The sequence below is a fragment of the Monodon monoceros genome, unplaced genomic scaffold (genome assembly GCF_005190385.1).
Source record: "Monodon monoceros isolate NGI ecotype Baffin Bay Population unplaced genomic scaffold, NGI_Narwhal_1 Super_Scaffold_1, whole genome shotgun sequence".
In the NCBI taxonomy this organism is placed as follows: Eukaryota; Metazoa; Chordata; class Mammalia; order Artiodactyla; family Monodontidae; genus Monodon; species Monodon monoceros.
In genome coordinates, this window is record NW_021703765.1 from 29,870,861 (window position 1) to 29,897,674 (window position 26,814).

General features: G+C 35.8%; 1 protein-coding gene across 1 annotated transcript in view; it reads left to right on the plus strand.

Moving 5' to 3' along the window:
* Positions 1-26,814, plus strand: part of RIT2 (Ras like without CAAX 2) — a 590,607-nt gene that overhangs the window by 293,539 nt on the left and 270,254 nt on the right. The window contains 1 exon segment of the mRNA XM_029217847.1: positions 16,184-16,375. Coding sequence (XP_029073680.1) covers positions 16,184-16,375 — 192 coding nt within the window.

The window sequence follows — 26,814 nt, forward strand, 5'->3', positions numbered from 1 at the left end:
CCCCACACTTGAACTTTTTCAACCTAGTAGAGAATTTAGTGATTATCAGCTGTGACCATTTTACTCTGCAGATAAGAAAATCAGGTCCCAGAAAAATTGTAAAGACATCATTTTCTCATAAGGAATTGAAACACAGCCAGGTCAGAAAATTCAGTCTTCCAATCTCTTTTACATTGTGTGGGAAGCCGGCCTTCTCCTTTAGTGACCTGAATTGCACATGCTCTTCAGAGTCAGTGCCATTTTTCTTTTTTTTCTTTTAATTTTTCTTCTAGTTTTACTGAGATATAATTGATATACAGTACTGTGTAAGTTTAAGGTGTACAGCATAATTATTTGACATACATACATCATGAAATGATTATCACAAGTTTAGTAAATATCCTTCATCTCATATAGATACAAAATTAAGAAATAGAAAAAAACTTTCTTGTAATGAGAACTCTTAGAATTTACTCACTTAACAACTTTCAAATACAACATACAGCAGTGTGAATTATATTTATCAAGTTGTATGTTACGTTCCTAGTATTTATTTATGTTATAACTGGAAGTTTGTACCTTTTGACTGCCCTCATTTAATTTCCTCTCCTCCAATCCTCACTTCTGGTAAACACAAATCTAATCTCTTTTTCTATGAGTTTGTTTGTTTTTGAGATATAATTGACCTATGATACTATGTTATTTCATGTTACACAAAATAGTGATTCAACATTTCCATATATTTCAAAAGAATCACCATGATAAGTCTAGTTAAGATATGTCACCATACAAAGATATGACATAGTTATTGACAATATTATCCACACTGTATATTTCATACCCCGGACTCACTTATTTTGTGACTGGAAGTTTGTACCTCTTACTCTACCTCACCTCTTTGTTTCCAGCCTCCACCTCCTCCCTTCTGGCAACTACTTGTTTGTTCTCTGTATCTGTACCTCTGTTTCTGTTTAATTATGTTTATTCATTTGTTTTGTCTTTTAGATTCCACATATAAATAAAATCATACAGTATATGCCTTTCTCTGTCTGACTTATTTTACTTAACATAATACCCTCTAAGTCTATCCATGTTGTGGCAAATGGCAAGATTTCAATTATTTTTTATGGCTGAGTAATATTGTTTTATATCTATATATCTATATATATCTCACATCTTCTTTACCCATTCATCTAACAATGGGTACTTAGGTTCCCTCCATATCTTGGTTATTGTAAATAGTGCTGTAATGAACATAGGCATGAATATATCTTTTCAAATTAGTGTCTTTGTTTTCTCTGAATAAATATCAAGAAGTGGAATTGCTGAGTCACATGATGGATCTATTTTTAATTTTTAAAGGAACCTCCAATAATGTTCTCTATAGTAGCTTCACCAGTTTACATTCCCACCAACAGGGCATGAGTATTACTTTTTGTCCACATCTTTGCCAACATTTGTTGTTTGTTGTATTTTTCATAATAGGGATTCTGAAAGTGTGAGGTGATATCTCATTGTAGTTTTGATTTGCATTTTCCTGTTTATTCGTGTTGTTAAGCCACTTTTCATGTACCTGTTAGCCATTTGTAAGTCTTCTTTGGAAAAATGTCCTTTCAGATCTTCTGCCCAGTTTTTAATTGGTTTGTTGTTGCTGTTGAGTTGTATGAATTCTTTGTGTATTTTGGATTTTAACCATTATTTGATTTGTTGTTTGCAAATTTCTTCTTTCACTCATTGGGAGGCCTTTTTGTTTTGTTAATAGTTTCCTTCATTGTGCAAAAGCTTTTTAGTTTGATGTAGTCCCATTTGTTTGCTTTTGCTTTTTTTTCTCTTTCTCAAGAAGACATATCCACAAAAAAATATTGCTGAAATTGATGTCAAAGAACACACTCCCTATGTTCCCTTCTATATGTTTTATTTAAGTATTTAATCTATGTTGATTTTATTTTTGTGCATGGTGTGAAAGAATAGTCCAGTTTGATTCTTCTACATGTAGCTGTCCAGTTTCCCCAAAATCATTTACTGAAGAGGCTATATTTCCCCCATTATATATTATTGCCTCCTTTGTCATAGATTAATTTCTCACACAAGTGTGGGTTCAATTCTGTGCTCTCTATTCTGTTCCATTGATCTATGTGTCTGTTTTTTGTGACAGTACTATACTGTTTTGATTACTGTAGCTCTGTAGTATGTTTTGAAATCAGGGAGCATAATACCTCCAGCTTTGTTCTTCTTTCTCAAATTTGCTTTGGCTATCTTTTGTTTTTCTATATGAATTCTTTGTTCTAGTTCTGTAAAAAATGCATTTGGTATATTTGATAGGGATTGCATTGAATCTGTTGATTGACTTAGGTAGTATGGTCATTTTATCAATATTAATTTTTCCAACCCATGAACATAGTATATCTTTCCATCTGTTTGTGCCATTTTCAATTTCTTTCATCAGTGTCTAAGAGCTTTGCAAGTACAGGTTTTTCACCTCCTTAGTTAGACTTATTCCTAGGCATTTTATTCTTTTTGATGCAGTTGTAAATGGGATTGATTTCTTAATTTCTATTTCTTATAGTTTGTTGTTATGTACAGAAACACAACAGATTTCTGTATATTAATTTTGTATTCTACAATTTTCCCAAATTCATTGATGAGTTCTAGTAGATTTTTAGTGGCATCTATAGGATGTTTTATGTATAGTATCATGCCATCTCCAAACAGTGACAGTTATACTTATTCCAGTCCAATTTACATTGCTTTTCTTTCTTTTTCTTGTCTAAATCCTGTAGTTAGGAAAGCCAATACTATGTTTACAAAATCTGGTGGGACAGTATCCTTATGTTGCTCCTGAACTTACAGGAAATGTTTTCAGCTTTACAGCATTGAGTACAATGATAGCTGTGGGCTTATCATATATGACACATTATGTTGAGGCATGTTCCCTCTGTGTCAACCTTGTTAAAAGTTTTTAAACAACACAGTTAAGTTGCCTTCTTTCATGATGCATTCTTTTAGGTTGATAGGAAATTAGCTCCCAATATGAGTGACCTCCAGGATAAACAGGAAACCAGCTGTGATAATATCTTTTAGTGGATTTCTATTACCAGAGACTGTCATGAAACTTTAAGGCTTAGAGGGAGTACATGTCAAGCAGATGGGGAAAAAGGCAAACAGACTTCTCTGGGAAAGAAATTTGATGCATCCAAAGACAATAAGATTCAGCCTTCATTTCTTCTTAGAAAAAGACAAATAATTGAAGGTAGAGAACATTAGATTGCTCTCTAATTGATTCAAATTTTAGTGATATATATGGCTACATAAAAGTTAAACTAGGGCTGGCCTTACATGTGCAGGAATGAGTAAATAACAATATAAAAGCTTTATCCATTTAGTATAGAGATTTGATCTCCTTTTCCTTTTGTTTCAATTCTCCAGCCTTCAAACTACACTCTCCATAAAGTGTATATCATCAAGGAAATGGTAACATTACTTTAAACATTTAGCTTAAACTAAGTAAGTAACCAAATAATAATATAATTATTTACTGGGCTCTGATTGAGGCACCATCCCTAGTGCTTTGGAGTACAAGACTGAACAGTCTTTTTTATTTATTTTATTTATAGCTTTATTGGCATATAATTGCTTTACAATGGTGTGTTAGTTTCTGCTTTATAACAAAGTGAATAAGTTATACATACACATATGTTCCCATATCTCTTCCTGCTTGCATTTCCCTCCCTCCCACCCTCCCTATCCCACCCTCCAGGTGGTCACAAAGCACCGAGCTGATCTCCCTGTGCTATGTGGCTGCTTCCCACAGGCTACCTACCTTATGTCTGGTACTGTATATATGTCCATGCCTCTCTTTTTCTTTGTCACAGCTTAACGTTCCCTCTCACCATATCCTCAAGTCCATTCTCTAGTAGGACTGTGTCTTTATTCCTGTCTTACCCATAGGTTCTTCATGAGATTTGTTTTTCTTAAATTCCTTATATATGTGTTAGCATACGGTATTTGTCTTTCTCTTTCTGACTTACTTCACTCTGTATGACAGATTCTAGGTCTATCCACCTCATTACAAATAGCTCAATTTTGTTCCTTTTTATTGCTGAGTAATATTCCATTGTATACATGTGGAACATCTTCTTTATCCATTCATCTCATGATGGACACTTAGGTGGTTTCCATCTCCAGGATATTGTAAATAGAGCTGCAATGAACATTTTGGTACATGACTCTTTTTGAAATGTGGTTTTCTCAGGGTATATGCCCAGTAGAGGGATTGCTGGGTCATATGGTAGTTCTATTTGTAGATTTTTAAGGAACCTCCATACTATTCTCCATAGTGGCTGTACCAATTCACATTCCGACCAGCAGTGCAAGAGCATTCCCTTTTCTCCACACCCTCTCCAGCATTTATTGTTTCTAGATTTTTTGATGATGGCCATTCTGACTGGTGTGAGATGATATCTCATTGTAGGTTTGACTTGCATTTCTCTAATGATTAATGACGTTGAGCATTCTTTCATGTGTTTGTTGGCAGTCTGTATATCTTCTTTGGAGAAATGTCTATTTAGGTCTTCTGCCCATTTTTGGATTGGGTTGTTTGTTTTTTTGTTATTGAGCTGCATGAGCTGCTTGTAAATTTTGGAGATTAATCCTTTGTCAGTTGCTTCATTTGCAAATATTTTCTCATATTCGGAGGGATGTCTTTTGGTCTTGTTTATGGTTTCCTTTGCTGTGCTAAAGCTTTTAAGTTTCATTAGGTCACATTTATTTTTGTTTTTATTTCCATTTCTCCAGAAGGTGACTCAAAAAGTGTCTTGCTGTGATTTATGTCATAGAATGTTCTGCCTATGTTTTCCTCTAACAGTTTGATAGCTTCTGGCCTTATATTTAGGTCTTTAATCCATTTTGAGCTTATTTTTGTGTATGGTGTTAGGGGGTGTTCAAATCTCATACTTTTATATGTACCTGTCCAGTTTTCCCAGCACCACTTATTGAAGAGGCTGTCCTTTCTGCACTGTATATTCCTGCCTCCTTTATCAAAGATAAGGTGACCATATGTGCATGAGTTTATCTCTGGGCTTTCTACCTTGTTCCATTGATCTACATTTCTGTTTTTGTGCCAGTACCATACTGTCTTGATTGCTGTAGCTTTGTAGTATAGTCTGAAGTCAGGGATCCTGATTCCTCCAGCTCTGTTTTTCATTCTCAAGGTTGCTTTTGCTATTTGGGGTCTTTTGTGTTTCCATATAAATTGTGAAATTTTTTGTTCTAGTTCTGTGAAAAATGCCAATGGTAGTTTGATAGGGCTTGCATTGAATCTGTAGATTGCTTTGGGTAGTAGAGTCATTTTCACAATGTTGATTCTTCCAATCCAAGAACATGGTATATCTCTCCATCTATTTGTATCATCTTTAATTTCTTTCATCAGTGTCTTATAATTTTCTGCATACAGATCTTTTGTCTCCTTAGGTAGGTTTATTCCTAGATATTTTATTCTTTTTGTTGCAGTGGTAAATGGTAGTGTTTTCTTGCTTTCACTTTCAGATTTTTCATCATTAGTGTATAGGAATGCCAGAGATTTCTGTGCATTAATTTTGTATCCTGCTACTTTACCAAATTCATGGATTAGCTCTAGTAGTTTTTTGGTAGCATCTTTAGGATTCTCTATGTATAGTATCAGGTCATCTGCAAACAGTGACAGCTTTACTTCTTTTCTGATTTGGATTCCTTTTATGTCCTTTTCTTCCCTGATTGCTGTGGCTAAAACTTCCAAAACTATGTTGAATAAGAGTGGTGAGAGAGGGCAACCTTTTTTTGTTCCTGATCTTAGTGGAAACGCTTTCAGTTTTTCACCATTGAGGACGATGTTGGCGGTGGGTTTGTCATATATGGCCTTTATTATTTTTAGGAAAGTTTCTTCTATGCCTACTTTCTGCAGGGTTTTTATCATAAATGGCTGTTGAATTTTGTTGAAGGCTTTCTCTGCATCTATTTAGATGATCATATTGTTTTTCACCTTCAATTTGTTAATATGGTTTATCACGTTGATTGATTTGCGAATATTGAAGAATCCTTGAATTCCTGGAATAAGCCCAACTTGATCATGGTGTATGATCCGTTTAATATGTTGTTGGATTCTGTTTGCTAGTATTTTGTTAAGGATTTTTGCATCTATGTTCATCAGTGATATTGGCCTGTAGTTTTCTTTCTTTGTGACATCCTTGTCTGATTTTGGTATCAGGGTGATGGTGGCCTTGTAGAATGACTTTGGGAGTGTTCCTCCCTCTGTTATATTTTGGAAAAGTTTGAGAAGGATAGGTGTTAACTCTTCTGTAAATGTTTGATAGATTTCCCCTGTGAAGCCAACTGGTCCTGGGCTTTTGTTTGTTGGAAGATTTTTAATCACAGTTTCAATTTCAGTGTTTGTGATTGGTCTGTTCATATTTTCTATTTCTTCCTGATTCAGTCTTGGCAGGTAGTGCCTTTCTAAGAATTTGTTCATTTCTTCCAGGTCGTCCATTTTATTGGCATAGAGTTGCTTGTAGTAATCTCTCATGATCTTTTGTATTTCTGCAGTGTCAGTTGTTACTTCTCCTTTTTCATTTCTAATTCTATTGATTTGAGTCTTCTCCCTTTTTTTTGTTGATGAGTCTGGCTAATGATTTATCAATTTTGTTTATCTTCTCAAAGAACCAACTTTTAGTTTTATTGATATTTGCTGTCATTTCCTTTATTTCTTTTTCATTTATTTCTGATCTGATTTTTATGATTTCTTTCCTTCTGCTAACTTTGGGGTTTTTTTGTTCTTTTTCTCATATTACTTTAGGTGCAAGGTTAAGTTGTTTATTCAAGATGTTTCCTGTTTCTTAAGGTAGGATTGTATTGCTATAAACATCCCTCTTAGAACTGCTTTTGCTGCCTCCCATAGGTTGTGGGTCGTCGTGTCTCCATTGTCATTTGTTTCTAGGTATTTTTTTATTTCCTCTTTGATTTCTTCAGTGATCATTTCGTTATTAGGTAGTGTATTGTTTAGCCTCCATGTGTTTGTATTTTTTACAGATCTTTTCCTGTAATTGATATGTAGTCTCATAGCCTTGTGGTCGGAAAAGGTACTTAATACAATTTCAACTTTCTTAAATCTTACCAAGGCTTGATTTGTGACCCAAGATATGATGTATCCTGGAGAATGTTCCATGAGCACTAGAGAAAAATATGTATTGTGCTGTTTTTGGATGGAATGTCCTATAAATATCTGTTAAGTCCATCTTTTATAATGTATCATTTAAAGCTTGTGTTCCTTATTTATTTCTATTTTGGTTTATCTGTCCATTGGTGAAAGTGGGGTGTTGAAGTCCCCTACTACGAATGTGTTACCGTCAATTTCCCCTTTTATGGCTCTTTGTATTTGCCTTATGTATTGAGGTGCTCCTATGTTGGGTACATAAATATTTAAAATTGTTATATCTTCTTCTTGGATCAATCCTTTGATCATTATGTAGTGTCCTTCTTTGTCTCTTCTAATAGTCTTTACTTTAAAGTCTATTTTGTCTGATATGAGAATTACTACTCCAGCTTTCTTTTGGTGTCCATTTGCATGAAATATGTTTTTCCATCCCCTTACTTTCATTCTGTATGTGGCTCTAGGTCTGAAGTGGGTCTCTTCTAGACAACACATGTATGGGTCTTGTTTTTGTATCCGTTCAGCCAATTTGTGTCTTTTGGTGGGAGCATTTAGTCCATTTACATTTAAGGTAATTATTGATATGTATGTTCCTTTTCCCATTTTCTTAGTTGTTTTGGGTTCATTATTGTAGGTCTTTTCCTTCTCTTGTGTTTTTTGCCTAGAGAAGCTCCTTTAGCAGTTGTTGTAGAGCTGGTTTGGTGGTGCTGAACTCTCTCAGCTTTTGCTTGTCTGTAAAGGTTTTAATTTCTCCATCAAATCTGAATGAGATCCTTGCTGGGTAGAGTAATCTTGGTTGCAGATTTTTCGCCTTCATCACTTTAAATATGTCCTGCCAGTCCCTTCTGGTTTGTAGAGTTTCTGCTGAAAGATCAGCTATTAACCTTATGGGGATTCCCTTGTGTGTTATTTGTTGTTTTTCCCTTGCTGCTTTTAATATGCTTTCTTTGTATTTAGTTTTTGCCAGTTTGATTAATATGTGTCTTGGCATATTTCTCCTTGGATTTATCCTGTATGGGATTCTTTGTGCTTCCTGGACTTGATTAACTATTTCCTTTTCCATATTAGGGGAGTTTTGAACTATAATCTTTTCAAATATTTTCTCAGTCCCTTTCTTTTTCTCTTCTTCTTCTGGAACCCCTATAATTCTAATTTTCGTGTATTTAGTGTTGTCCCAGAGGTCTCTGAGACTGTCCTCAGTTCTTTGCATTCTTTTCTCTTTATTCTGCTCTGCAGTAGTTATTTCCACTATTTTATCTTCCAGGTCACTTATCCGTTCTTCTGCCTCAGTTATTCTGCTATTGATCCCATCTAGAGTATTTTTAATTTCATTTATTGTGTTGTTCATCATTGCTTGTTTCATCTTTAGTTTTTCTAGGTCCTTGTTAAATGTTTCTTGCATTTTGTCTATTCCATTTCCAAGATTTTGGATCATCTTTACTATCATTATTCTGAATTCTTTTTTCAGGTAGACTGACTATTTCCTCTTCATTTGTTAGGTCTGGTGTGTTTTTATCTTGCTCCTTCATCTGCTATGTGTTTTTCTGTCTTCTCATTTTGCTTACCTTGCTGTGTTTAGGGTCTCCTGTTTGCAGGCTGCAGTTTCATAGTTCCTGTTGTTTTTGGTGTCTGTCCCCAGTGGCTCAGGTTGCTTCAGTGGGTGGTGTAGGCTTCCTGGTGTAGGGGACTAGTGCCTGTGTTCTGGTCAATGAGGCTTGATCTTATCTTTCTGGTTTGCATGTCCACGTCTGGTGGTGTGTTTTGGAGTATTTGTGGACTTATTATTATATTAAGCAGACTCTCTGCTAATGGATGGGGATGTGTTCCTGTCCTGCTAGTTGTTTGGCATAGGCTGTCCAGCACTGTAGCGTGCTGGTCTTTGAGTGAAGCTAGGTGTTGGTGTTGAGATGGAGATCTCTGGGAGATTTTCACTGTTTGGTAATATTTGGCGCTGGGAGGTCTCTTGTGGACCAGTGTCCTGAAGTTGTCTCTCCCACCTCAGAGGCACAGCACTGACTCCTGGCTGCAGCACCAAGAGCCTTTCATCTATCTGACTCAGAATAAAAGGGAAAAATGTAGAAGGAAAGAATTAGTAGAAGTATAAAGAAAGAAAGAAAGAAAGAAAGGAGGGAGGGAGGAAGGGAGGGAGGAAGGAAGGAAGGAAGGAGGGAAGGAAGGAAAAAAAGCAAGCAAGAAAGAAGATAAAGTAAAATAAAATAAAGTAAGATAAAATATAATAAAGTTATTAAAATAAAGAATAATTATTAAGAAAAAATTCAAAAACAAAGCAAACAATCAAACATGAAAATTAAAAAACGGACGGATAGAACCCTAGGACAAATGGTCGAAGCAAAGCTATACAGACAAAATCTCACACAGGAGCATACACATACACACTCACAAAAAGAGGAAAAGGCGAAAAAATCATAAATCTTGCTCTCAAAGTCCATCTCCTCAGTTTGGGATGATTCGTTTTCTATTCAGGTATTCCACAGATGCAGGGTACATCAAGTTTATTGTTGAGCTTTAATCTCCTGCTTCTGAGGCTGCTGGGAGAGATTTCTCTTTCTCTTCTTTGTTCTCACAGCTCCCTTGGCTCAGCTTTGTGTTTGGTCCCGCCTCTGCGTGTAGGTCTCCGGAGGGCGTCTGTTCTTTGCTCAGAGAGGATGGGGTTAAAGGAGCAGTTGATTCGGGGACTCTGGCTCTCTCAGGCCTGAGAGAGGGAGGGGCACGGAGTGCAGGGCGAGTTTGCAGCGGCAGAGGCCAGTGTGACGTTGCACCAGCCTGAGGCTCGCCGTGCGTTCTCCCAGGGAAGTTGTCCCTGGATCCTGGGACCCTGGCAGTGGCAGGCTGCACAGGCTCCCCAAAAGAGGTGTGTGGATAGTGACCTGTGCTCGTACACAGGCTTCTTGGTGGTGGCAGCAGCAGCCTTAGCATCTCATGCCCGTCTCTGGGGTCCGCGCTTTTAGTTGTGGCTTGCGTCCGTCTCTGGAACTCCTTTAAGCAACGCTCTTCATCCCCTCTCCTGCTAGTGTTGGAGGGTCTCCGGCACTGCGGGCGGTGGTTGTGGCTTGCCGTGGGGAAAAGGACACTGCCAGCAGAAGTTCTGGGAAGTACTCCTTGCCATGTGTCCTCCCATAGTCTGCCCTGAACAGTCTTTATCTCAGGTAGTTCAGAGCCTACTGTTGGGAATGAGAGCAAAGCACAGGAATTACAATAGAAAGAAAGAATTATCAGTGCCAAAATCTGGGAGCTGTTAAGTACTGAGCATGTTTGGCAAGAGGGAACACAACTAGAAGAGAGCTGTTAAAAAACATTTTCATAAAATCTTTAAATAGATAAATATACTTGCAGTGGTACAAAGCTCCACATCTCAAGAAAAAAAAAAAAGTGGCAAAACAATACTCTTTCCCAAAACTGATCCAGAGTAGTCAACTTTACACCCTAATTCCTGTCCCTATTGGTCAGTCCAAACTACTTGCCCCACCTCTGATTGCGGCTTTCATACCTACCCCTTTTAGATTTTATTCTTTCACATATACCATATTTCCAGTTACCTATGGATAGCTCCTTTTAGTACAAACATATATGAGACAAAATGGCCCTTAAGTTACTTACTTTCTTAATTAACTTCTTTCTGTTATTACTTCTGTTGTTGTTTGCCAGGCTCCAGAGCTACAAAATCAGGAGACATATTTTGTTTAATTTTTCCTTTCTTGGCTAGGCAGTGTGGCATGGTGTGTATCTGATTTTCTAACTGCTGGATAATTGAAAAATTATCTACCAATTCCTGTAGGTTTTATCTAATTGATAAAACCTACAGGAATGCACCTTGAAATAAGGCAATTCTAGGAATTTGGCCATACTATTTGGTATCTCTATATTCTGATTTTTTAAACATCCAAAGTGGGAGTTGATAACGTAGACCACAGAAGTAGGGCATATGCAAAAGCCCAACCTATTGCCTAGTATCATTGATTGAAACATCAATAGCATTTTCCCACTTCCTGTCTCTCTTACACCCAAACTAGTGAGCATCGTTTTTCTTCATATTTCTCTTCTCCCCAATTCTTTGTATTGTGACCTTTCATTTAAGTATTTCACCTTCTATTTCTTCTCCTATAGAAAAATCAGGGTTACTGCAAAAGGCTTCAAGAATTTCTCCCTGCTTTCAACTTCTCTTCTCTCCATTACTCCTAGTATTGCCAGACCAATCCTGGCAATAAACTGGGCTGCATGTTGCTTTCCTCCTTTCTCTTGAGTTCTTGGTTTACTGTCACATCAAGTCCAAAATCTTGTTGTCATGGGTCAATAACCTGACCTCACTCAACAACAGGAACATGCCACCCCTTTACATGAGCTATACCCATGTCTCTTTCTGTAACACCATTTCCCATCTTAAGTATATATCCCAGTCCCACACACATGTCCTGCACTTTCTCTCTAACCCTACACTTCACGCCACCTTGCACATCCAACCACTGTCCAGCCTTTTGTCCCCCACAGGGTTCAGGAAACTTCAGTAATGACTTACTATTTGAACAGAATTGTCACTCTCCCTTCCCCTGGGAAACCTGCCCAGATACACTCTCTTTTGAGTTCCCCTAATATGTGCTCCTGGCTACTATCTTTTGTGTTGATTTACTTCTTTCATACTAAGAAGATAAATTTGGTGCAGAGATGTGGTTGTAGTGGGTATAGTAACCAGTATAGACAATGTTATGTGTGTTGTATCAGGAAGCAGTTGAAAGGCTGGACTGACTATAGTGCTATCCCATTCATACAATGTGTTACCACTAGTTGAATGCAATGGAGAGCTGGTTCTGTCCCTAAGTTTCCAAATACCTGCTCAAAATTCTTACTCTGATAATCAAGAAACTGGGATAGGAGATTAATCAAAACTTATTTCTTTATTTTCAGAATTAAGATAATTTTTACACTATTTCATTATGAGAAAGCATATCAAAGGGAAATGATCAAGCTGCAGCATTGTACTCAGCATAGCTTGGAAGACATTGGAAACGTTTATGTTTACAGCATTTTACAGTGCATCCATTTCATAGATATTTTGTTACTTACGGATAAGAATCTCGTAATGTTCTTGAATAATTAACCAACAACTTTTATTTATAGCAGGATGCAAATGTAGATGTTCATATTCAAGATACACAGAACACAAAGCACAGGGATCTTTAATTCATGGATGAATGAAGATGGAAGCAGCATGTTGAACATAACAATTTTCCTTGAAGAGTGATTCCCATATTTTATCTTATTAAGTTGATACATAGTTGCAGATCTTCTCAATTCTCTGGGCTCCACCAACCTCCAGTGCATCTTTCAGTAAAACACACATATATATGCTATGAAAGAATTGGTATGGATAAGGTCATCTAAGAGGAGGTATCCTCTGCATTCATTGGAATAACTTAATTATACCTGTTTTATTGGTGGCAAGATTCTCCTATTTGGAGAAAAAAAGATTAATAATTTTCTGATTGAGCTAATTTAAGAAATGCTCTCACACATATTTACTGTAGCTCAAAGAGGATTTCATGCCTGTGCCCTCAGAGAAGTGTTGCATTCTGCAGGATTTGTACCAGAGATAATAGGCTTAATTTGTATTTTAAAAATTTATCAAAACATTTTCACTTCTCTTTACTCATTTGATCCTTTCTACAGCTTTGTAAGACAGGTTGTGTGTGTCCTAATTTCTCTTTGACAAAGAGGAAATTGAGGTGCTGAGGGTTTAATTTGTTAGAAGATACACTCAAGTGAGTAACAGACCTAGAAGCTGTGTACTATGTCTTCCAGATTCTGTGCTTTCAGATTATATAGGCGACTTTTGAACATAAATGCAAAGTTTTGTACCCTTACATACATGTGTAAAGCAAAATCAACCAAGGAGCTTTGTAAAACACTACAATGCTAGAGCCTCATACCTGGAGACTACAATTCAGGTCAGATGTGAGGCCTACTATATCTATTTTTTAAATGACATATATGTGACTTTGAGTTTGGTTAACCAGCACTATTGGATATTCACTCATCCATTCATTCAGTGTTATTCTTTGTGAATTTCTCCTTTATGTACTTTGCCTGTCTTCCTAACAGGTTGTTGGGCTCTTTAAAATTTTTAGTCTTATGTCTATGGTGTAGGTATTGTTGAAATAATCAAATTTACTGTTCTTTTCTTTTGTTTCACATATAAAGAAACTTCTCCAGTCCAAATTTAAAAAAAAATCCTAATTCAAAATCAAAAAATATTTTGTTTCTTACAACAAAATTGAATCCATATCTAGAAGAGAATTTGTAAATGGACAATAAACATAAAAAAATGTTCAATATAGCTCATAAATACAGATTAAAGAAACAAGATACTCTTTTTACCCTAAAATCTATAAAAGATAGAAAACTTTGATGGTAAGTGGCATTGGTAAGAATGAGGGGAAATAGGCACTTTTGTATCGTGCTGGTGTTATTGGTACAATGTCTTTAGTGGTGAAATTGGCAATATTTCTCAAAAGTAAAAATATATGTTCTCTTTGATCTAGCAGTACTACTTCCCAGGTATACATAAATTTGTGAAACGTGGATGTCTAAAAATATACATTGTTGCATTGTTTGTAATGGGAATAAAAGGAGGATATCTAGATGCCTGTTTATTGACAACTACTTAAATAAAATATAGTATATGCATAAAAGGAATTATGATGCAACCAGGGAAAATAATAAGCAACAATTGTGTATGCTTAAATGGAACAATTCTATGTTACATTAAATATATTATATTCAAGGTATATTAAGTTTCTTAAGGCTTAATTAAGATTTAAAGTAAAACTTAGGTATATTATGTTCCTATTTTAGTATAAAGAGGTGTATAAAGGTGAAATGTATGTCTCTGGCTGTGTATACATAGACTGCGTCTCTAAGGAAAGAAAATATTAACTCATGCATTTGGGAAAAAAACTAGGAGTTTGAGGTGGAAAGAAAACTAAATTAATTTTATATACTTGTACCATTTAAACATTTTGCAATGTGCATTTATTATTTTTCAATAAACACTAATGACTAAAAATAAGTTTAATGTTTAAAATAATAATTGACAATTAGACTGAACAGTAAATTGTAAAATATGTCTTTTCCAGTTTAGTTTGCACTTTTATTATGACTTAAACCATATACAACTGATACAACAAATCTATTTATATTTTCTGAAAGATTCCATATATTTCTATGATGATTCTATCATTTCTATATGAAAAAGTAATTAAAAGTTTGGGAAATATCAGTTAGCTATTTCAATCCATGCTTCTCTAGTCGATCCATATCAACTCTAGGATTCTGATTGAGGCATAGGGTTTTCAAAATCAAAGAATGTCAAAAGTATGAGGGACCTCAGACATTTTATAATCTAACCTTGTTTTTGAGATGAAGAAACTGGGTCCAGTAGGATTTTTTTCTCCCATGTTAGTTTGTTTCACTCACATATTAAAATTTACGATTGAGTTAAAGTAAAATTTAGTATTTAATAAATTGACATAGTGAGGGTCAGAGAATATGAATTATTCAAACCAGCTCTACATTAGCTTGCTATCTACCCTTGGATACGTTTTCTTTTCTCTCTTGGCTCATTCTTACAGTTTTGAAATGATTGGCTGAATTCAGTGATACTGTTTGCATTTGTTCCACACTGACTGAAAAAAACTTTGAGAGATTCAACAACTAACTCAGGACCTTATTAACTTTATTGCTTTCTCTGGACTTGTAAGCACCTCAGTTTTCCAGAATTTCTGGATCTATGTAAATGCTGCTATCCTTTAAAAGTCAAGCCATGTTCAATCAAATTGACATTTACTCTGATCAGGTTTTGTTTTTTGGTTGTTTGTTTGTTTCACAATATGGTCTCATGTTGTTCTTTTATTATTTAGCATGGCTTGTTCCACAGCTAGAGTCCAAGTTTTATATTTCCCATTGCAAGTGTCTAATTTACCTTTGTGTTTTTAGCAAGAGGTTCAGAATAATAGTGAATGAAAACATATATTTCAGAGTAAAATAAGTGTTTCATATCACAAGTCAAGCCAAATATTGAATTTTCAGTTGCCAAGCAATACAGTTTAGGTGGGATGCAACATAAAAACTGATACAGCAATGTCTCCCAGGTTGGGATATTGGTACATTGGAGAGGGAGTTCCTGTCCTCCTCTGCAAAGAGAGGATGGAAGAGTCAACAGAATGTAGAAATGGACCCGTGACTCAGCAATTAAGATCTCTCTGTTTATGCCTCTTAGGGAGACAGATCTAAGAATACCCAAATATATCTCTGGGTTAGGGAGTATTTATGTTAATAACTTCCTCCATTCACAAGGATAAAGTAAAGCTCTAGTTTGTTTTCTTTTTCTTTTTTTTTTTGTCGGTACGCGGACCTCTCACTGTTGTGGCCTCTCCCGTTGCAGAGCACAGGCTCCGGATGCGCAGGCTCAGTGGCCATGGCTCATGGGCCCAGCCGCTCCACGGCATGTGGGATCTTCTCGGACCAGGGCACGAACCCGTGTCCCCTGCGCCGGCAGGCAGACTCTCAACCACTGCGCCACCAGGGAAGCCCTGTTTTCATATTTTTGAGGAGAAATTTAGTTAGTTCCTCTAGGTTTTAATGTTTGGAGTGTACAAATTTAGATTTCTTTTCCTAAAATTAGGTCATTAGAAGTATGTAGTCTATAAATAATCACCAAGAGTTCATGAGTAAATTTGCTTTTTAACATATCTCCCCTAATATCTCTTAAATCAAATCTTCTGTGATTAAAGATCAACACTTTGAGCAGTTTAAAACATTCAGATTTCATAATGGTTTGTTTAGACCTCATATGGCTCTTCTATATGCAAAACCTATAAATATACTTTTAGAAAATTTCTACCCAAACTACTTAGTCTCCTAATTTGTCTACTTTTAACCTTTTGTGTTGCTAATATTATGTGTTCACGTCATTGTTTTAAATTACATAATAATTTTACTCTTTTCCTGCAGGCAGAATTCACAACCATGTGGGAGTAGTACATGTGAGGTGGTGAGGGATTCACCATCTTGTACTCTGTCACTGACCATCAGTCATTCCAGGAGGCTGCCAAGTTTAAAGAGCTCATTTTTCAGGTCAGCCACACCTATGATATCCCCCTGGTCCTGGTGGATAACAAACTTGATCTGACAGACTTTCATCAGGTGAGTGCCAATTTTACTTGTTAGTGTCTGTCTTTTCCTTTGAGAATACATAGGATCAAGTATGGTTGCTTTTTGAGGTTTATATTGAGAATTATACGAAATAAATATTACACACAAGTCTTCTAAGAAGTCTTTGAAGAACTGTGATAAATTTTGTTAGTCACCACAATATACCTTATTCTGCATACTACTTTTCAGTGTCCTTATCACTCCCCCATCAAGAGGCATAGTCTGTTTCTCCCATTCTCTTGGATGTGGGCTGGCCCTATGATTTGTTTTGAGCAGCAGAGCGTAGTAGAACTTATGCTCTATAACTTTTGAGGCTGAGCCTTAAGAGTTAAGTGAGAACAGTTTATGAGATCTCTGGGACAATATCAAGTGCACTAATATTCACATTATTGGGGTCCCAGATGGAGAAGAGAGAGAGAAAATGCCTGAGAAAATCTTTGAAGACTTAGAAGCTGAAAACTTCCTTAACCTGGGAAAGGAAACAGTCACCCAAGTCCAGGAAATACAGAGAGTCCCATACAGTATTAACCCAAAGAGAAACATATCAAGACACATTATAATCAAAATGACAAAAATTAAAGATAAAGAGAGAATATCAAAAGCAGCACAGGAAAAGCAACAAATAGCATTCAAGGGAGTTCCCATAAGACTATTGGCTGTTTTCTCAACAGAAACTCTGCAGGCCAGAAGGGCATGTCATGACATATTTAAAGTGATGAAAGGGAAAAACCTACAACCAAGAATACCTCACCCAGCAAGGATTCCATTCAGATTTGATGAGAAACCAAAGCTTTACAGACAAGCAAAAGCTAAAATTGTTCAGAACCACCAAGACAGCTTTACAACAAATGTTAAAGAAATTTCTTTAGGTGAAAAAGAAAAGGCCACAGTGAAAAACAAGAATGTTATGAAATGAAAAAAATCTCATCAGTAAAGACAAACAAGCAATAAAGGCAGGAACTTATCCACACACAAAGCTAGTAGGGAGGTTTAAAGACAAAAGTATTGAAATCATCTATTTCCACGGTTAAGGGATAAACAAAGCAATTAGATATAAAATATAATATAAAGAACAGTAATCATAGGGGAGGAGAGTACAAATAGAGGGCTTTTAAAATGCGTTTAAAAGTAAGACATCAGCAACTTAATTATGTATATATATATATAGACTGCTATACAAAAATCCCATAGTAACTACAAACCAAAAATCTATAATAGATATACACACAAAAAATAAAAATTCCAACACAACACTAAAAATAGTCATCAAATCACAAGAGAAGGGGACAAACAAAGAAAGGGGAAAAAAGGCCTGCAAAAACAAATCCAAAACAAGTAACAGAATGGCAGTAAGAACATACATATTGATAATTACCTTAAATGTAAATGGATTAGATGCCCCATCCAAAAGGCACAGATTGGATGAATGGTTGTAAAAACAAGACCCGTATATATGCTGTCTAAAAGACACTGACTTCAAATCTAGAGACACATACAAATTGAAAATGAGGGGATGGAAAAAGATATTCCATGCAAATAGAAATTTTAAAAATCCAGAGTAGCAGTGCTTATATCAGAAAAAAAAAATCTTAAAATGAAGACTGTTACAAGACAAAGAGAAATACTACATAGTGATCAAGGGATCAATCCAAGAAGAAGACATAACAATTGTAAATATATATGCACCCAACATAGGGGCAACTCAGTATACAAGGCAAATGTTAAGAGACATAAAAGGAGAAATTCACAGTAACACAGTAATAGTGGGAGACTTTAACACTCCACTTTTATCAATGGACAGATCATCCATACAGAAAATCAATAATGAAACACAGGCTTTAAATGACATATTAGACCAAATAGACTTAATTGATATTTATAGAGCATTCCACCCGAAAGCAGCAGAATACACATTCTTCTCACATACACATGGAACATTCTCCCTGATAGACCACATGCTGGGCCACAAAAAAAGCCTTGATATTTTAAGAAAACTGAAGTCATATCAAGAGTCTTTTTTTTTTTTTAACCACAGTGTTATAAAAGTAGAAATCAACTACAAGGAAAAAACTGCAAAAAACACAAACTCATAGAGGCTAAACAATATGCTACTAAACAACCAATTAATCATTGAAGAAATCAAAGAGGAAATTAAAAAAAAATTACTTAGAGACAAATAAAAAGGTAAGCACAACAACCAAAATCTATTGAATGCAGCAAAAACACTACACTAAGAGGGAAGTAGTTAGCAATACAAGCTTAGCTCAGAAAACAAGAAAATATCAAGGAAAACAACCGAATTTTACACCTAAAGCAACTAGAGAAAAAAGAACAAACAAAACCCATTATTAGTAGAAGGAAAGGAATCATAAAGAACAGAGGAGGAATAAATAAAATAGAGACTGAAAAAGCAACAGAAAAGATCAAAGAAACTCAGAGCTGGTTCTTCGAGAAGATAAACAAAATTTAGCCAGACTCATCAAGAAAAAGAGGAGAGAGCCCAAAACAGTAACATCAGAAATGAAAAAGGGACAGTTACAACTGACACCACAGAAATACAAAAGATCATAAGAGACTACTCTGAATTACTACATACAAATGTAATGGACAATCCAGAAGAAATGGACAAATTCTTAGAAATGTGCAATCTCCCAAGACTGAAGCAGGAAGAAATGGAAAATATAAGCAGACCAATTACCAAGAAGAAATGGAAAATATGAGCAGAAATTGAATCAGTAATTTTAAAACTCCCAACCAACAAAAGTTCCAGACCTTAAATGTAAATGGATTCATTTTGGCTTCACAGGTGAATTCTACCAGGCATTTTGAAAAGAGTTAAAACCTACTCAAACTCTTCCAAAAAATTGCAGAGGAAGGAACACTTCCAAACTCATTCTATGAAGTCAGCATAACTCTGATACCAAAACCAGACAAAGACACCACACAAAAAAGAAAATTACAGGCCAATATCACTGATGAAGCTAGATGCAAAAATCCTTAACAAAATATTAACAAACTGGATCCAACAATACATTAAAAGGATCATACACCATGATCAAGTGGGATTTATCCTAGGAATTTTCCAATATCCACAAATCAATCAATGTGATACACCACATTAAAAAAAATTGAAGAATAAAAACCATATAATCATTTCAATAGATGCAGAAGAGGCTTTTGATAAAATTCAACATCCATTTGTGATGAATACTCTCCAGACAGTGGGCATAGAGGGAATCTACCTCAACATAATAAAGGTTATATGTGACAAACTCACAGCTAACATCATACTCAATGGTGAAAAGCTAAAAGATTTACCTCTAAGATCAGGAACAAGACAAGGATGTCCACTCTCACCACTTTTACTCAACATAGTTTAGGAAGATCTACCCACAGCAATCAGAGAAGAAAAACAAACAAACAAAATAATCCAAATTGGAAAGAAAGAAGTAAAACTGGCACTGTTGGCAGATGACATGATACTATATATAGAAAATCCTAAAGAGGCCACTAGAAAAATACTAGAGCTCATCAATGAATTCAGTAAATTTGCAGGATACAAAATTAATATACAGAAACTGGTTGCATTTCTGTATTGTAACAACAAACTATCAGAAAGAGAAATTAAGGAAACAATCCCATTTACCATCACATCAAAAATAATAAAGTACCTAGGAAAAAACCCACCTAAGTAGGCAAAACACCTATACTCAAAACAACTGTAAGCCACTGATATCACTGAATGAAATTGATGATGACCCAACAGATGGAAAGATATAATGTGTTCTTGGCTCAAAAAATCAATATGGTTAAAATAACTGTATTACCCAGGCAATCTACAGATTCAAGGCAATCCCTATCAAAACACCAAAGGTATTCTTCATGGAACCAGAAATAATAATTTTATAATTTGTATGGAAACCAAAAGTCCCAAATAGCAAAAACAATCTTGAGAAAGAAGAACAGAGCTGAAGGAATTACACTCCCTGACCTCAGACTATGCTACAAATATACAGTAATTAAAACAGTATGGTACTGACACAAGAAAAGACACATAGTTCAAATCAATGGAACAGGTTAGAGAGCCCAGAAACAAACCCATGCACTTATGGTCAATCTATGACAAAGAAGGCAAGCATATACAGTGGAAAAAGAACAGTCTCTTCAGTAAGTGGTGCTGGGAAAACTGGACAGCTACATGTAAAAGAATTAAATTAAAAGTTTATCTAACACATACAAAAATAAACTCAAAATGGATTAAAAACTCAAATTAAGACTGAACATATAAAACTACTAGAACAAAACATAGGCAGAACACTGTTTGACATAAATCAAAGCAATAATTTTTTGATCTTTCTCCTAAAGTAAAGGAAATAAAAGCAAAGATAAACAAATGGAACCTAATTAAACTTAACCTCTTTCCCTCAGCAAAGGAAGCTATCAACAAAATGAAAAGACAACCTATGAATGTGAGAAAAAAATTGCAAATGTTATGAATGATAAGGGATTAATATCCAACATATATAAACAGCTCATACAACTCAATATAAAAAAACAGCAACTTGTTTAAAGAATGGGCAGAAGAACTGAATAGACATTTTTCAAAAGAGAAAATGCTGATGATTAACAGGCATATGAAAATATGCTTGACATCACTAATCATTGGGGAAATACAAATCAAAACCACAATGACATATGACCTCACACCTGCCAGAATGATTATCATAAAAAAGACAGCAAATAACAAATGTTGGCAAGACTTTGGAGAAAAGGGAACCCTCGTGCACTGTTTTTGGGAATGTAAGTTGGTGAAGGCACTGTAGAAAACAGTATGGAGTTTTCTCAGAAAACTGAAAATAGAACTAGCATATGAGCCAGCAATTCCACTTTTGTGTATCTATCCAAAAAAAAAAAAAAGTATACTAATTTGAAAAGATACATGCACCCCAATGTTCATAGCAGCATTATTTACAATTACCAAGATATGGAAGCAACCTAAGTTGTTCAACAACGGATGAATGGATAAAGAAGATGTGGTGTATATATGCAATGGAATACTACTCAGCCATAGAAAGGAACAAAATTGTGCCATTTGCAGCAACATTGATGAACCTGGAGGACATTATGACAAGTGATGACAGAGAAAGAGAAATACTATATTATATCCCTTATTTGTGGAGTGTAAAAATACAACAAACTCATGAATACAGCAAACAAGCAGACTCACAGATATAGCAAACAAAGTTCCAGTTACCAGTGGGGTGAGGAGGGAGGCACACTATTGGGGAAGCAGGAGCTACAAGCTATTCTGTGTAAGGTAGGCTACAAGGATGCATTGAACAACATGGGGAATATAGCCAAAATTTTGTAATAACTGTAAATCGAGTGTAAGCTGTGAAAATTGAAAAAAACAATAAAGAAAGAGAGTTATTCAGGTTCTGCCTTTGCCACTTGAAATTCTTGTTCTTGAGGTCCAGACACTATGCAACAAGGACCAATCTAAACATTGAAGAGAGCCATGAGGACAAAGCACCATCCAGCCTCACGTCTGTCCCTGCCAAGGCACCACACAGGTGGGAAAAGCCATTCTGCATGTTCTAGTATCAGCTGCCATCTGACTGTAATCTCATAAGATATCTTAGTCAATCCATAAGGGTCATTAAAATCTCCCAGCTGAGCCTTGTCTAGATTTCTAACACACGGAATCATGGACAAATAAAACTGAATTATTTAAAACACCATGGTTAGGAGTGATTTTTCATGCAGCAATGGATAATAAAATAGGACCCTTCCCACTTTCCAGAATCAGAACAACTCTTTCTCAAGTTGAATAAGAAATGACTCCTATATACCATCAATCTGCTTCAAGCTCCTCTGCTGTATCACTGTGATCCTCACAGTCTCATAATTTCTCCAAACAAACAAAATTGATTATCCAGAAACCATGCTTGGTTTAAACTGTGATCCATTATTAGATTTCATGTAGTTCATTATAGTTTATTCTCATCTGATCAGACTACCAGATGGACAAACTATGATTGCCTTGTCTCTGAGATCTCTGCAATGTAGCAATACTTCAGTTGTCCTTAGTACTCCTTACGAGACTAAAAGACAAAAACCTAATTCAGCGATAGGCAAATCATCTCAAAATTCCATTGCTGTTACTTGTACAAAGTTGCGTTACTGAGATGTTGCATAGAAATCAAATTTTTCTAAATCAAGTTCTCTAAATCAAGTAGTTTATAATTTGAGATACTACATCTTTATTTTCCTTGACCTTAAATTTGAACTGGATTTTAATAATTTATCTTATTCCAGCTAATGATTTATTTTTAGACTGCTCAAGCTATCCTGTTAATAAAACCTTTTGCTAAGGTAAGAATCTTCACTAAAACAAATAGTTTTCTTCTATGTTAAGTGTTTTATACATTTTAATTTTTGTATCTAATGCATTTTAAGTTTTCTTAAAGTGAAAAGATCTCATATAAGAGCCAAAGTTTATAAATGTATGCTTAACACAGAAACATATTCCTATGATTTAGTGCAATGCATTTTTGTATATTTCACTTAAAATTAAAGCATCTTAAAGTGGCAGCTAAATATTTTTCAGGAGTTATACCATTTATTTTCCTCTGCACCTGTTCTGCTGCCTTGCTTTGTTTTTACCTTTCTGCCATGTTTAATTAGATATGGTTACATTATTATGGGTTAGGAATTCAAGTTTATCTCAGCAGCTAAATATGAATCTATTCTCAGATAATTGACAGAGAGGAAGAAGAGAGGTATAGATCTAGTGGTAAACTCTTCAGATACTCCTCTGAAAAGTGGGGACACTTTAGTTTTTTTTAGGACTTCTGAAAAGTGGCATAAGAGAGCATCCTGAGATGTGTGTGACTGTCAGTGATCACATGACCACCCTTGTTTCACTTCTCAGAATTCCTAGAAAATATAAACATTTATCTGGATGCTAGTCAAGAGAACTATAAGTAACTCTGAGAAAGCCAGTGAATTTGAGAATATTAGGGAAACTTCTTCAGGTAGAAGTTAATCAGATTCTCTCTAGAATGATTGCTTTCCATGATTCCAATGCTGGCGGACATGTGCTTCCCTCTCACCCTCCTGTCCCTGCTTCTGCTTTCTGCTCAAAGGTGGTTCTCTGCATCTCACAAAGGAATATTCAACAGGACCCCTATCTTTGCCTGGGTAATTTCACATTAGCAGTGATGTGAATCACAAGCGTTACAAATGCCACTGAAAGAAATAACATAAAAGACATTAAGCTGAGTAATTTAGTGGTTTTGGCAAACTTTTCCTTTTATATAAAAGCAAGATAGACACAGAAAGTGCCCAAAACATGAAAAGTCAAATTACGATCTTTTAAAAACTGCTCATGTACCAACCTCTCCAATAATGAAGTGTTGATATGCAAATTTGGCTTCTGGTTGTGGTGTTTGTGATGGAAATAATTATTCCTGTAATTGTACCATATTTTTTTTTCTTTTCAAAATGCTTTCAATTCACACTTTATTTTAATCATATAACTGTCCTGTGTAGTTGTAAGGCAAGCATTTGATAGATGAGGATATTTGAGAAGTGAATATATTGATAGAAATTGAGATAAATTATTGTTGTTAGTGACAAAATTAAGACTAAAATCCAGATCACATGTACTCCTTTTATTACATCAGTATTTAAAGTTAGGTGACTGTTTTTTGTTTTTCATCTAAAACAAAAGCAAAAACAAAAATGCTGACACCTGAGTCATCTATAACTCAAAGGAATTTTGTGAAGATTTCAAGAGTAATAATGTTAAACTCTCAAAGGTATGGAAAGAAATCATGCTGGTGCTTTTGTTAAGTGCTGAGAGGCAGAGAAGTAGGATTCTCACTTGGCAGCTCTTCTTCCTCCTACCTACACTGAAAGGTATTGAAAGAAAAGAATGCTGCTGATGAAAGTTGTTTCTTATCACGTTTGTTTAGTATAGGTGTCTGCATTCTTAATGCATTTTTGTGAACCACAAGTCCCTTTCTTCCAAGAAAAATAAACAAGTTTTAGTGCCTGATTTTTTAAAATTATCATTCACCTCTTTGAGCTAAAATATTGTATTTAAAGTCTAGTATTTTATCTGTGAGCAATATTCATTTTGACACTGATGATGCTGATGATGCATTTACTATTTGCAAGGCTCTGTGCCAGACACTTAACACACATCATTGTATTTATTCATTACCGGAAGCTCATGAGTAGGCTCTTTTATGATACCTATTTACCTATGAGTCCACTGAGCTTTAATACTTTCAGTAACTTGCTCAAGGTCACACAGCTCGTTACAGTTGAGAGACAATACCCACTGTATTCTCGTTTGAAATCTCACTATGTGAGACTGTTGGCCTCTAAGCTATTATTATTTTCATGATTTTTTTAATATCAGCTTCTGAATCTTAGCATACTTCTCAGAGAATGGAACATAAGCAATTGTATTTCATTGGCAAGATGGATCACGAAGGATCAGAATGATAACTCTTTGGATGTGGAGTGAGGAGCTCCAGTACCTGGACAAACGAGTAACAGCCAGAAGTTAGGGGAGAAGAGTGTGAGGAAAAATAAAAGAAAGAAAATGAGTTTCAAAACTACTCAAATATACTATTTTCTGGGCTTCCCTGGTGGCACAGTGGTTGGGGGTCCGCCTGCCGATGCAGGGGATGTGGGTTTGTGCCCCGGTACGGGAGGATCCCGCATGCCACGGGGCGGCTGGGCCCGTGAGCCATGGCCGCTGAGCCTGCGCTTCTGGAGCCTGTGCTCCACAGCGGGAGAGGCTGCAGCAGTGAGGGGCCCATGTACCACAAAAAAAAAAAAAAAATACTATTTTCTAATCAGTTGAACAATTTTGTCCAGATTCCATATAGACTACTCTAAAGCCTTTTTAGAATTCCCAGACATTAAGTCCCTCAGCTTCCACTGGCTTTGTCCGTATTTACAATATCTTCAACTGTCATACTGGAGAGTAAAAGGAGATAATTCCTGGGTTTTTTTTTTTTTTGGAAAATCCTAACCAACTGTGCAAAGTAAAAATGGTGCTATGAACAGAATGAATTTCAGAGATTTGGGAGCTGGATTAGAAAAGTTTTACATCAGTAACAGACTACAAACTGTTTTATCCTGAAGATAGACCGAGACAGATCCCTCAGGGCTGCCAGTCTAATTGCAGTTTAATACTCAGCTTGAGGTCCTGAAACTCTGCTTTCCACAGCCTGAATGCTGCTTGGGATCCTGAAATACTCTGTTTATTCATCAGTGAGCTATCTAATGAAAGTAGTTCCATTACTTTACTGAGAGGGACATATGAAGGCTGTGGGAATCATGAATTTTTGTACTAAGAAAAATACCTTCTATTTAGAGTTATATCAAGCATCTACTTATCTTTCCAGAGTGGTGGCAGCTTCAGAGTGTAGTAAAGAAATGAATAAAACTTAAAAGCTGTTGCACAACAAAGGAAACCATAAACAAGATGAAAAGACAACCCTCAGATTGGGAGAAAATATTTGCAAATTGAGCAACTGACAAAGGATTAATCTCCAAACTATACAAGCAACTCATACAGCTCAATAAAAAAAAAGCAAAGAACACAATCAAAAAATGGGCAGAAGACCTAAATAGACATTTCTCCAAAGACATACAGATGGCCAACAAACACATGAAAAGATGTTCAACATCACTAATTATTAGAGAAGTGCAAATCAAAACTACAATGAGGTATCACCTCACACTGGTCAGAATGGCCATCATCAGAAAATCTACAAACAATAAATGCTAGAGAGGGTGTGGAGAAAAGGGAACCCTCATACACTGTTGGTGGGAATGTAAATTGATACAGACACTATGGAAAACAGTATGGAGGTTCCTTAGAAAACTAAAAATAGAACTACCATATGACCCAACACTTCCACTATGGGGCATATATCCAGAGAAAACCGTAATTCAAAAAAACACATGCACACCAGTGTTCATGGAAGCACTATTTACAATAGCCAGGGCAAGGAAGCAACCTAAATGTCCGACATACATGTGAAGGGAAATTATTTAAGTCATTTGAGCAGAGCTGTAGCATGAATACATTTTTCATTGTCAGGCTAGGTATTGGGGTGGGGTAAGAATGGAAACAGGAAGACCAGTTAAGAGATTTAGCCATCAGGATGAGGAATGATGGTAACTTTAGTGAAAAGAGTAGCACTAACTATTCACAGATTCCACACTCATGAAGCACACAGACAGGATGACAGGTGACAAACTACAGTAGAGGTTTGGTGACCTTCCATGTATGGATGAGCTATACTACATCCTTCAGTGGCACTTGAGATCATCATTGTATTATCACATTATACAGTTTGTGTCCATCATGGACTCTTAAGACAAGGTTAAGAAATATATTT